Source organism: Poecilia mexicana, unplaced genomic scaffold, assembly GCF_051168715.1.
Source record: "Poecilia mexicana isolate PSO_F unplaced genomic scaffold, ASM5116871v1 scaffold_5, whole genome shotgun sequence".
NCBI lineage: Eukaryota > Metazoa > Chordata > Actinopteri > Cyprinodontiformes > Poeciliidae > Poecilia > Poecilia mexicana.
The window spans coordinates 13,092,515-13,106,476 of record NW_028263374.1 but is presented as its reverse complement, the minus strand read 5'-3'; the positions used below and the strand labels follow the sequence as shown (position 1 = coordinate 13,106,476).

The 13,962-nt window shown below is 37.3% G+C and overlaps 1 protein-coding gene across 6 annotated transcripts in view; it reads right to left on the bottom strand.

Annotated features, from left to right (window-relative positions):
* LOC106932289 (inositol 1,4,5-trisphosphate-gated calcium channel ITPR1) overlaps positions 1–13,962 on the bottom strand; it is an 87,902-nt gene that overhangs the window by 62,126 nt on the left and 11,814 nt on the right. For all 6 annotated transcript variants that reach the window (XM_015010905.2, XM_015010909.2, XM_015010908.2 and 3 more), the window contains exons 4-8: positions 4,100–4,209; positions 3,451–3,537; positions 2,836–2,994; positions 1,732–1,830; positions 618–701 (exon numbers count right to left, since the gene is read on the bottom strand). In XM_015010905.2, the coding sequence (XP_014866391.2) occupies positions 618–701; positions 1,732–1,830; positions 2,836–2,994; positions 3,451–3,537; positions 4,100–4,209 (539 nt within the window). The remainder of the gene's footprint in view (positions 1–617; positions 702–1,731; positions 1,831–2,835; positions 2,995–3,450; positions 3,538–4,099; positions 4,210–13,962) is intronic.

The window sequence follows — 13,962 nt, the reverse complement described above, 5'->3', positions numbered from 1 at the left end:
TGGCTCATTTTAAAATAGGAAACCTTGTTAGTGATCTCTGATGGCCAACATTTGATCAACGTGAATGGATAGCATTCTCACTTAATCAGTTTTGGGAAAGTAACCAAATGCTATTAAATAATTTTGGGACTTTGAGGCCAGTACTTTATTCTAGAAAGGTTAACCAGCAGACTGAATAGTCCACTTGATTTCAACAAAGCACAGCACATTCTGTAAGTCTGAAAGTCTGTAAAATTGACAGAAAGTCTGTAAAATTGAGCTTTTAAAGTGATTTAAAGTCTCATTTACAGGCATGTACTGCTGACTGATGATACTGTTTTGTTTGTCAGAAATAAACAAACCAAGCAACCCACTCAGATCAGACGAGCAACATTATGCAACATTTTTAAAGAAAAAAGAAAACCTTAGAAACCCCTCAACATTATTTAACTGAAACTGTTTTAAGCTTTTACACAAATAAATACCATGTTGAAAAATGAGCTATCTATCCTAATATACATGCAACTTATTGTGCACATGTACATTTTTTAAGAATGAGAAAAGGTTCTGTCTCAAAAAGAGCCGTTTGAAATAAATCATCGTAGAAAGAGTTATCTGGCATTCGCTGAGAAACGCACTCCTTTCAGGACACGCTCCTGGTTGTCGCTCCATTTCATAAACAGGACGATCTTCCAGCTGGTGCTGCAATTTACCGAGTTCACCTGAAAAATAAAGAGACATGATGCGACTGAAGCTTTGGTTCCAGACACAGAACTACAACAACTCATAAAGTAGAGATATTTGCTAAATTCTTTGCAAGGAATCAAGTATAAGTGGAGAAACTGTTTTCCTCAATCCTGTGTACAATCACCCAACTAAAGAAAACAATTTCCATTTCCAATTAGCAACTTGAAAGCAACATTTTAACTGCCTTCAAAATTGAATTTTAACATCAGAGCAACTTAAAAATCCATTGTATGGGTTCTCTACAAAGTAAATTGTACCATTTTAAGTCTTACAGAAGTTTATGTGTCAAACCAGATCACATAATAAACAGTAGTGTTAGATAAGGAATGGGTTTATCCACTAATGTTATATAGATGAAAATATAAACAATGACAGATGTTTTGAAAATGTAAAATCCAAAAAACACAGATTAGCTCTTAAGTTTCAGTAAAGGAAAGTGTACAGAACTGAGGAAACTTATGCAGAAAATATTAAATTCCTTCCAAAAAAAAACCCCCGTTATGCCACTATGTAGTTTTTTAAGGTTAGAAGACAGCCATCCTTTAATTTACCACAGCTGATCAGTGACAAAAAAGATGACACAAAGGAATCCAGTGTTGTAGAAGAAAAATGGATGGCTTATTTGCCAAAAATGTGAGAAGAAGGAAAAAGATTAATAATAAACAGAATGAGACCCGATACAGAGTCCTGAGGAAAAACACAGACAACTGATGCAGCTTGTAATCTAAAATGTTTTAACTACACAAGCTGATTTTGATCCAATAAAAATAGTTTAAACAAGGCTTTGAGGAGCCAATTCCACCAACTTTGATGTTCATAGGAGAATGTCATGAAAGATTCCCTAAAATGCAAAAAATAAATAAACACAACTAAGGCTGAAAGCTCAGAGCGAGACACAATGTGTGGCTCACATGAGACTTTAACCAGACCTGTTTCTGTCCTGAGAAGAGGCTGAAAACCAGGGTGGATCTGTTCAGGCAGATTAAGAGGTAAACTAAAGCAAACCTCGTTGCATCCTGGGTTATCCCCAAGCTGATGTGTGCTAGCATGCAGCGGCTGACCGGCGTTGACTGGGTTCAGGACCACTTTATCCCCGATCACTACCTGCAGTCACACAAGAACACACAGGCAACAAACGTAAAAGCCTGACAAAGAAAGTTCTTTACTGAAAGTCTGACGCGAACACTGCTGCAAGGTAAAGCAGGTTGAAGAGCGGCTCTGTTTTCAAATACGGAAAACTGAGGAATTAATTATATTTACACAGAATGTAACAACCAAAAACACACATGAGTCATACAAGTCAAGATGGGCACAAACTTTGGTCTAAGATGTTCCATGCATGTAAATCAACTTCTTGCCATAATATTTCTGCAAAACAAAGTTTTTATAGTTAAAGAACAAATTGTGTGTCTAAAACCATTTAGATTTAGATTCTGATTCAATTTAGTTTTTAATCTAAACACAGACAAAGTGCTACAGCTGTACCAGCCTTAATTTGTCAAGCTTTTTATCGATCAATGTTAAGTTTAATTTACATATGTACTTTTAGCCCAAACTCATGACATGGTCAGTTTGCACCAAATTAATTGTTAGAGAAGACCAAACATGACCAGGACCTGGCTGCTGCAACTATCTACAGCCACCACTGCTGAATAATTAACAATATTAATATTTTTTATATTAATTATTTGCTAATAAAGCCATATTTTAAACACATAAAAAATAACTTTTGAAACATCTTTGTAGGTGTATTTAAGGGTTTTTAGTTGAATGTCTCATCATTTGTCAGAGAGGTTTAATCATGGTGCAGACCTCAATCCAGTTAAATTTGTTGCACATCTCAAAAATGGATATCAAAGATGTTCTCCATCCAATTCGACATCAAATATTTTTCAAAGTGCAACTCTGGTATGAGATACCAAAACGGAACTGCAAGCTGTAATTTCAGTGGAAGGTGATTCTGCAGAACAAAGAGTCGACCGTGACAAATGAATAAGAAGCATCGCATCTCTGGTATTGATTAGACTTTTTTGTTTTACTCCGGGTTGTTTATTTACATGGAGCACAGCGCTCCGGCACAGAACTCGTCCCACGGCCTGAAATACTCACGCTGTCCCCGATAGAGCGGAGTTTGTAGAAAGGCTGAATGTAGAACCAGGAGCCTTCATTTCCTGCAGTGTCCAACATGACCCTCATGGCGTTTTTCTCCAACAGCGCTGGCAGCCGTTTGTTCACCGTCAGGTATTTGTTGCTCTTCAGATGAAGCAGCTGTGCAGGAACAAAGAGCAGTGAAAGCTTGCACACACTCGTCACATGCCTGCCTTTATTTTGGGACTTCTAATGATTCATCTGTACTGATCTTTTTTTAAAATAAAAAAATAAAATAAAATAAAAAACTGGATGCAAAACTTAAAATTTATTGCAGATTAAGGGTTTAAATTATATAAATGGGGTCAAATATAAACAGTTCTAGAAATTCCCTGATTGGGACATTTGAAGAAATTAAACTAGTATATTTTAACCATATTAGCACAGGATTTAATTTCCATTTCAGAAGATTCACTGTGCTCAGAGACACTCAAGCTCAGGAATATCTTAGATTTAGGCGTATGGCATTTTGGAATAAATGTCAAAAAATTTTCACCCCCATGTTAAAATGTTAAAACATGTTAAAGCATCCCATGTTTTAACATTTACCTTACACAAAAACAGACGGAAACAAACCTGAATGACATTTCCATACTGTATCACAGTTCCCAGGAGTTTCTTGTTTTCAGAGTCATTTTGTTTCTTCTCCAAGTCAGCTGCATGCTGGGGTTTAAAGAGAGAGCAGGACAAAATTCATTTCACCAACAAGTTCATAGCTCATCCTGTCCTGCAGAAATGTGCTCTAAGAAGCGGTTGTGTTTGTTCCAAACAAAAAGTCCTGGAAGAAAAGCCATGACTAAAATTTGGATCTTGAGCAGAAACGACTTAAGTGAATCCTGGCCTCACCTATCCACGGGGAAGATGGCCAGCTTCCATTTTATGACTGTTTGGTCAAAAAAGAATTGCTTAAATGGTATTAGACTTCAGAGGAGAGGAAGAAAGGAGAGCCTCTTGGACAGACAGGTAAATTTCTATAAAAGGACTTACAAGGGTTAGGGTATATATATAATAATATATAATAGTAATTGATGCTTTAAAGTCCTACAACTGAGATTTTTGTAAATTCAGTTCATAAACAATCAAAAAGTGTATTATTGATATCCCAACCTGTGAAGAAATTTATATTCAAGATCTATTGAAATCTGCCTGGATGTGTTTATTGCCACGGGGACAGAGCTGTGTGTCGTGGTAGCTGTGAGATACTCGTGTTGTTTTCATAGCTTACGTGGAGCTTGTTGAGCAGCACCGTGTCTGTGTTGCCCCCAGGCTTCGCTGCTTTCCAGAACTGCTTCTGGGCTGAGTAGCGGTTCATGGGGCAAAGTTTAAACAGACAGTCTGCACAGACAGAAAGAAAAAAGGCACAAAGCAATCAGTTCCACTTCATTAAAATCAAATAAAAAGTAACAGACAGGACAAAGGGAAATACATGAAAATACACATAGCCTCCTCTCCACAATAGCCAGCAATCCTGGTAAAGATGTGCAGAAACAATTACTGTGTCGTCGTTTCACAGTGGAAGAACAAAGATCAACGGAGATTTATTCAAACCTCATTTAAAATCCTCCTCACACTGTGTGGTGGCAAAACAGACTTAGATCCAGCCTTATTTATCACAGTTATGTTGTTATAAAATGATTACATGTGTACAATTAAACCTCAGTTTAAATCCAGCTGTTCTGTGAAGGCTTCAGAGATTTGATTAGCGTATGAACAGCATCATGACGGGTCAGGGAGAAAGTTCAGGAGGAGTTTACAGAAAGGTTGGGTTGAAGTGACTGGCCAGGAAAGGGAGCCAATTACACCAAAGATCACCATTGTAACACTGGAGGCGCTGCAGAGATCGACAGCTCAGGTGGAAGAATGGCTTCATAGGAGAAGTATTAGCTGTACATCCAGTTAACTATGCTCTATTGTAGCTTAATCCTTGCAGTGCATGATCCCAAAAGTCTATAGGAAAAAGGCAGAGCGTACCATATGACTAATACCCAAAATGAAATCAAAGATTATTCATTGAGTTAGGCTTAGGGGGGTAGGGGTAGGGTTAGGGACACTAAAAGACATAAAGTAAAGGTGTCCCACTAAAAAGGCTTCCATTAGATTATCTCATATCGTTAAAGTGAACAAAATGTAAAAGCTAAAAGCTGTATTCAAAACAATACGTCAGTGTGAGAATATGTCACTGAAATTAAAGTTGAAATCTTTTGAAAAGCTTTTCGCAAATCCTCAGAGGTGGCTATAAATGTGAAGGGAGTTTGAATGTATCCAAACTTCCCTAAACAACACAGCATAAAACATCAACATTATAAATCAGAAATGAAACTAGTAAACTAGCTTTGTTCTCTGTGCGCACCGATGTGGCCAAGCGTGTGCCTGCACTTCAAACACGTATTAATAATTCTCCTGAATGGAGATCAAAGGCCTTTCTCCGCTCTGGGGAGGAGCAACGGATGCAGAGACGGCCTGCATCTGCGTGTGCGATCAACCTACACCACCTCCTCCAAATGTGGTCACGGTTAGATGGTTAGACGGCAACAATAACACCAATAACACACCATCAGCGCTTCTGTTTGCATTACGAAAGGGCATGGTAAGGGGGCGTGGTCAGCAGGCGTGGGTAACCACGGGCAACGAGGAGATGCTGCCGTTATCAATAGCACCAAATTGTGGAGTTAATTTTCATATGCTGCGCAGAAACCCGCCAAAAGGGAAACCAGGCCTTTTATTTGCATGTGGACTGAGCATTAGAGAAGTTCCTCTTCTGTCCCAGGAGAGTTCCTCTTCTGCAGCTCGCCAGGACTGAGGGAGACTTTAGCAGTGGATTCAAGTTAGGTTTTGTTTAACAGGAACAGATGAACTACTTTCTCCTGCAGAGCTGGGTTTGTCTCCTCCCTCTGAGTTCTGGCTTTCCTCTCATTTTTATCTCCTATCGGATCCCTGCTCCTTCTTTACCGAGAGGGCGAAAAGAGGAGGAAAAGAACAATCTGTCCATCCTTCCCCCCATTCTATGTTTCTGAACTTCATTTGGAGTTGCAGTAACATGACCAAATAAGGCCAGCCAAGAGAAAGGGAGTTAGACGACTTTAAGAGAGGGGGAGAGGGTGGGGACTCCCTGTTTTTCCCCCTTCACATATTCTGTCATCCCTCCTTCTTCTCTTTCTCTCTGAATTCCTCTAACTATTTCACACACACCATTTGTTCCCTCATGACTAAAAAGGTCGCAACATCCTAAATCTTCTCCAGCCATCCAAACCCCAATGGTCTTTCTCATCAGTCATGTTTGACTTCAGCTTGATGCATAATTCAGTGACGACAACAATTAAAGGGAAGTGAAAGACAAATGAGGAAGACGAGGGGAGAGTGAAAGAATGTAAAACAGAGCGTAGAGGGTTACAGTGGAGAAAATGAGAAACTCTGGCATCTCAGTGTTGGATTCTTCATTTACAGTTGAAACCACATATTTACATGCATCGAATTAAAAACATGTGCAGCCTCTTTTTTTACGGTCTTGAAATAAATCAGGCGAAACCTTTCCTCCTTTAGATCAGTTAGAATTACAGAATAATTTCTGTTAACTTGATGCCAGAATACTTTCTTCAGATTCAGAGGTTTACATACTAACAATATGTGTTAACAATATGATGATAGCACGGCTTTGTCATTTTAGGATAAGTTATTTCACAACACTTAAGTAAATTGGAAGCAAACGAGTGAACATATTTTCAACCAACACCTCAAACGTACCACTTTCTTGTGTGAAATTATGGAAAAATATCCAAAAAAAGGTCAGCCAATATGGTAGGAAGTGGATTGTTTCATCTTTGTGAAAACCTCCAGATGCTTAAAGGTGCCACGCACATCTATTCAAACATTTATACACAAGCATGAAGACGAAGGGAAGGCATCTTCAGCCATCACAACGTTCAGGAAGGAGACAGTTTCTGTGTCTCAGATGTGGATGAATAATAGTGTGAAAAGTGCAAATGACCTTGTCATTTGTGTGTCGATATCCACAGTGAAAGAAGAACTACGTAGGTTGAGACATCAGTCAGAGAGGAAGAGGCCATTAGTACAAAAGTAATGTAAAAAGGTAGATTACAGCTTGCAAATGTATGCAGGGAGACAATCCTGGGTTTTTGGCCACTTTCTGCTGCACTTACCCAGAAATATGACATCATGAGAAAAATGTGGAAATAATAAAACAAACTCTCAAGCTATTAGTCAGGAAATTAAAGCTTAGGCACAAATGGATCTTCCATATGAATAAAGACCCGGAGCATTGTGACAAATCATTTACAAACTAGCTTACGGACAATAAAGTCAATGTTTTGGAGCAGCTATCACAAAGCTCAGATCTTCGTCTCAAAGACACTTTGTGGGCAAAGCTGAAAAGGTGCAAGTGAGGCAAGTTGGTCTGCAAACAAAACTCAGTCATGTGAGTTCTGTCAGGAGGAATGGGCCAAACAGTATTTTTCTAAGTTTGAGGTAAGATACACAAAACACCTTTTAAACTCTATGACAGAATCCATAAGGCATTTCTTAAAAATATGAAATGTATGTATACTTCTGAATTTAAAGAAAATGAAGGGGAAAAAAACTACAATCATCTACTTCTCTCATTATTATGGAATCTAGAAAATAAAAGTAATCTTAATATTTTAAGTGACCTCAAACTTTAGTCTGATTTAATGTCAGACAGAGAGATAAAAAAGTGTATCTGTATGTTTTATAGAGTAATTAAACTTCTGTTTTAAAATGTGTAGCAGCTCATGATGTGATTAAAAGAAGAGTAAAATTATTGTTGCTCTCGTTTTTTCTTTAAATCTTTTCATCAAATTGCAGACAATTAACCACAGAATACATAAATACTGCTGTTTGTAATGAATTGTTAAACTAACACTGATAAGGAGGGAAAAGCTGAACATAACTCGGTTAATATTAGAATGACATTAAGCAAGGTTTGCTGAATGAAAGCATAGAAAATTTGCACTTTCATCCAAAAGACAATCACAGCTTTTAAATGGATTCCAAATTCAACTAAAAAATATCATTAAATTTGACATTTCCAACAATCGTCAGACAGTGGTTGAAACCTTTTCCCAGAGAAAAGTAACAAAAGTTTCCATCAAGCCTCCATTCATGCCCACAGTTTACAGCTTACATAATAGAGTCATAAAAGCTCTCAGAAAGCAGAAGAGACTGCTGACATGTTTTACCTTGTATATTAAAAACCAAGCAAGCACCACTAAGAGTTGGTCACACCTCTGGTCCAGATCTAACCAAGCTACCTCTGCTCTAAGTACAATACACACACTGACCAAGGACTTGGAAACAAACGCTGCTCTTCCTGAGATTTTGATCTTATTTCTAATGTAGAGGAAGCAACAAATCACTACTGATTCAAAAGCTGGACTTTTTCTGCAAGACCTTGACAGAACAAGGGAGGGTAGTCATGTGCGTTAATAACGAAACAACAGAACAGTTTCTGCCGTTTGTCTCAGTTAAAACACTCAGCTTTTCTCCTGTGTGTCTCTGACAGAAGCAATGCTTTCTTTACATGGACAACAGAAATGAGCCGCTAAGGTGGGCCTGAGGGGAAGGTTAATTATTTCAGAGCCGACGCAAGTGGTATGAGTTAAACACTGTAAATTAGGCAGGAGTTGACATGAGCATGAGTGGTTAAACACACAAGAGAGTCAGTATTCCCCATAAATGCTTTCACATGCTGCTAGTTTAGCAATGAAAATGCTGGAGTAATCAGATCTTGGTTTTGTTTTTCATCAATTTTGGTGAATTATGGAGCTGGGGCAAAAGGGAAGGAAAAGGTTTTAAAAGGGTATTGGGTTGTGAATCTAAGTTTTCAATGAATCAGCGTTGTGGCCCTTAATCCAAGTGAAATCTAAAATGAAAAAGAAAAAGAAAGAAATAAACAGCAAGAAAGTAAACTAATAAATTATCACTAACGGCATACAATGATAAGTAATATCTTTAGATATTAACTTGCACTTTTAAAGAAATCTCATTAGATTAATATTTAAAATTTTAATTTGAAGTATGATTCGTGATTAATTGAAATATGTGTAATTATTTTTAAGACGCAGAACCAACAAAGCATTTGGGGCTGAACCGAAAACAAAGCAGTGATTTTTTTTTTTTTTTTTACACTGACTACATTGTTAGGCTCCAATTGTTCACATTAGAGATTTCTTCAAACATTTTTTTTGCTGTTGTTGTTACACTTATATGTTTCAGATCATAGAATGTTTTATTATTTGTTAATTATGACCTGAGTAAATACAAGATGCTGTTTTAAAGAGATATTTATTGAAGGGAACAAAGATATGCAAGTCATCCTGGAGCTGTGCGAAACTAAACCTGACGGTTGCACCACCTTCTATAATCACTGCCATCAAGTGTTAGACAAAATCTATGAGAAAGTCATCTCTGTGGAGGCGGGGTGCCCTGCTCTTCCTTGCAGAATGGTTCAAATTCAGCCAAATTAGGTGGTTTTCAAGTACGGACATTCTGTTTAAGATTATGTCACAGCAGCTCAACAGGATTGAAGTCCAGAATTTGACTACACCACTTTAATAATTTACTCTACGACCGTTTTATTTTGTGCCAAGATGTTGAATTACTGGTGGACTTTGGATCACTGATCTACAGCACTTGACTTATTGGCTGGATATTTTCCATCACTCTTTCCACCACCTTGTGTGACTAAAAGTATAACGTTCTTTACCTGGAATGCCTTGTCAGCTGCTCTCCTGATTTAACAGGATGTGTAACTTCCAAAAAGTCCAAATGTGACACCGGACTTTGTCTTCTGCTTGGTCAGCAGCAAATCTAAATTTGGAAATGAGGCCTGCAGTGGTTCTTCTAGATTCTTCTGTGGTCTCCTGAATGAGTCATTCACAGGTTTACAGCTGTGTCATGTTTTCTCCATTTGTAGTTAATTCCATGGTTTGCAAGGCTCCCTACTACTTGGAAATGGCTTCGATTTCCTTCTTGTTCACGTAATTCTTTATTTCATGGCATTATGTGTTGCTTTTAGACATCTTTGTGGCCTACTTCATAGTGTCAGTCAGGGTCAGTTAGACCGATTTCTTGTTTCTGCATCTCTGGCATTAATCTCACCTGGGTGTGTATAGTGAACCAGATCAAAAATATTACAGGTGGCAAACACATATTAATGAAACTCTACATTTTGCAGGAAATTACCAGAAGTTCAAGGTTGCTTTATGTTATTATGTAAGAATGACAACTCATTATTTAAAAGGATGAAATTAAAATCGTAGCATAACAACATACCAACAAAGAGCTGCCCCCACAAAACCCTCCTTCATACAAGTAATGTGGCATTTAAAACAGTGGGAATCACAACAAGTAGATAATACAAAGCAGCGCTGAAGAGTTACCTCTGCATTTCACCATCTCTGCATTTGAGCACCGCTACTGAGTTTGTTAGTTACTCAGTGGTCTGACTTAGTCAGCATGTGGATTGTAGAGCAAGAAAATAAGGCAATACTGGACAAGAAAATATGAGTTACTTTTCAAATAAAAAAAAGGTATTAAAGACTCTACACATTAATAATTTCAGTTTGAAACAATGAAACATCTGGAACATCAGACAAGACTGTATCCAATTAGCATTGATAATGTGATACATTGATGGATTGCAATGGTAAGTATTTACATTCTGTACATTTTGGAGGAAGGACACAATATTTTTCTCAATTTAAGCCAAAGACATAATTTTTATATACCTGACTATTAATGTTTAGAGCTATATATATATATATATATATATATATATATATATATATATATATATATATATATATATATATATATATATATATATATATTATTTTTTTTTTTTGTTTGTTTTTTTTTTTTGTTGTTGTTGTTGTTTAATTTGATGAAGTCAAATTAATTAATTCGTAGGACCACTGGGAGGAGGTAGAGGCAGAGGAGCTTGATTTTTTCACAGATTATGTGTCTCATGTTATACTGTAACATACTGACAGTTTTAATAAATATGTAAAAAACATATCTTCATAAAAATTACCTACTGCAGCTTTAAGTAGACCTTATCAAGTACAGTTTATACATGCACTAATGCACACAGTAGCAGCAGACAGCCAGACGTTCAGCGTCTTGCCTAGGGAACAATTGCAGTTTTTGGCCTTTGCCCAGGGAGGCATTAGAAAATGAGGGGCAAACACAATATTAACCTGTCATTCACAGGTTGTCATTCACAATGACAGGGGTGTCAAACTCCAGTCCTCAAGGGCCGCTGTCCTGCAGTGTTTAGATGTGCCACAGGTAAAAAACAGTGGAATGAAATGGCTTAATTACCTCATCCCTGTGTAGATCGGTTCTCCTGAGCCTTGCTAATGACCTAATTATTCTTTTCAGGTGTGGTGCAGCAGAGGCACATCTAAAAGTTGCAGGACAGCGGCCCTTGAGGACTGGAGTTTGACACCTCTGTCACGAGAGGACCCAAATTTGGGTCCTCTCGTGAATGACAGGTTAATAAAAAATATATAATTTTTTTATCTCACAGTTCAGGAGTATTCAGCATTGCACACTGAGTAAGTTTAATATTGGTTATTTACTTTGTAGTAAACGTCTCATATGGTAATATGTCACAGCAGCCTTATAGGTCCCATCATTCTTTAATGTGGCCTATTCAACAGTTTGAGACATGAAACATTGGTGGTTTGCCCATTAAAGCTTCTCTCCTGAGGTTCAAAAGCAGCATAATAAGCATCAGAGTAACGTAGCCCTAGATCAGAAGAAAGATGACTGAAAATTGAGACGGATGGATGCCGAAACAAGTTAGATTTGTCTGGAAAACCAATTAGTTGAGATTAAAGAGTGCATTACATGTTCCTTTTAGTCAATTTCAAAGACCATAAAATGGTACTAATAAAATATAATATTAGAGTGACTGAGAAGGCTGCTAATGTGAGCAAATGAAAGAGCACTAACAAAGCATTAATGGAAACTACAGAAAGTTGATTTGGTTTTAGCATCGTCTGTAGGTGTGTTTGCTTGAGCTGTTTGGAGACGAATTAATTCACTTCACTAATTCACTTTTAATGCATAGTTTTAACAATATGAAAATCAAGACTGGTGCTGGACACGGTGTTAGACTCTACAATGTTCAAGTGGGATTTCTAACCGACAAGTCTACTGAGGTAAAAAGTTTAACTAATTACTTATTAATGAAGATGAAGTTGTTGATAGTTAATGATAGATTGAGGGCTAAAATAAAATCTCGAAGGAGCTTTCAAGTTTAGGTTTTACTCTGTATCTAATATTCAAATAAGTACGACTGAAAATGTAATCAATATTTTTGCATTTATATTTAATTTTAAATAGAAATGTTTTCTTGATACCTAGCTTTTTGGCAGGACGTAACTTTAGGAGATGTCACAATAGGGTGCAGCACGGCTCCACCCATGAATGAGCTGGTGATGATTTGTGTCCCATAATATTTTAGCACAATGTTACCAAAGCAGATGTTTCAGAGTGCAGATACAGGCTTCATGTGAGAGATTATAATGGTGAGGAGAGAGCTGTGTTTACATAAGGAGGAAATGTTAAGCATACCTCAGCAGTGACAGTAACGCCAAGAGGACCTAGCAAAGGAATCGTTTTGAGGGGATTAATGTATTATTTTTACCAAAACTTCATAGAAGCACCAGCTTCGAATCAGTTATCAGTTGATAAAAATGACTATTGGTTTGGTGAATCCTTGCTGACTGCAGTTAATCGCTCAGGAAATTGTCTAATTGGAGTAATTCCAGTGTCATGTGCAAACACTTTTCTGTGTCCCTCCAGGACTCTCGTCTAAAATGAGCTAATCAGGTCAGGACCAGCCAAAACAGGAAAGGAGCTTTTCAACAAGCAGCACGTACAGCATGTTTGCTGAACATGCTCTATGAACTATAAAGGGTAATAATATAGGAATGGAGAACAAGTGCGACAAAATGATGGGAAACAAAGAAAAGACAACAGCAGAGATAGCGAAGGCACCGGATCTGAAAACAACAATGAGCGACAGAATCTGACTCATATATTATGTTGACATGCTGCAATAAAACAAACAAAACCATTGTTTATATTCAAAGCACTGAATGAATTTGCACAGTTTGAGCATTGTGACACACTGAACCTCAGTTAACTCAATGAAGTTTTATAGTACTGCATTTCTCAGTTACTGTAAATCAAACAAAACAGAGTAGAAGGCTTCACACGACTTTGCAATATTTATTCCTAGATATACTGGTTTGCAGCAGAGACATGCCAACACATGCAGGTCCCATGCAGCTTGTGCCTGAATGCATGAACATTTGGAGCTGCACGAGCCCATATGTTTATTTTATTTTTTTCTTTTTAAGAATCATGGTTGTCATACATTTGTTATAGCTTGCTTCTTCATTTAATGACATCACTCTGGAAATGTTGCTTAGTTGTCATCTTATTTGTTTATATTTACATCTTATCTTCACATGTGAAGATATAACCATAGCAGTCTATGATCCTAAAAAAAACCTTCAAACTTATCATTGTGAAAGCTATGATCTTTGGGAATGTTGTGTTTTTCTGCCAAACCTTTTAAAATGAATCATGATTAAGAGAATAAGGACATCCTAATTAGTGAAATAATTTCTACAACTAACTAAGCTGCCACTAGACTTACAAACAATTATAGTTCCTCTACCAGGGGGGAAGTCTGACTGCAGTGTGGTTCGCATGCTTCTCTATCAGCAAGATCACGCAAACCTCTGGTTGAATTTCATAACATCTGGTAGAGAAGAGTGTGGGCAAAAGAAAACAACAATGCATTTTTGTGTAGATTCTCATCATATTTTCAGTGCAATGACATGACGGCCTGATATTCTCATTCGGGATTTTCTTTCAGTGTGAGGCTCTTTTTCTGATGTGCAGTCAAGTCAAAGTTTATTGGTACAGTACAGTTACAACAGCCTCAGCTGACCAAAGTGCTTCACAACAAACACAACATCACAAGTAGATAAATTACAAAATAGAAAATTTAATTTAGTAAAAATGTAGGTT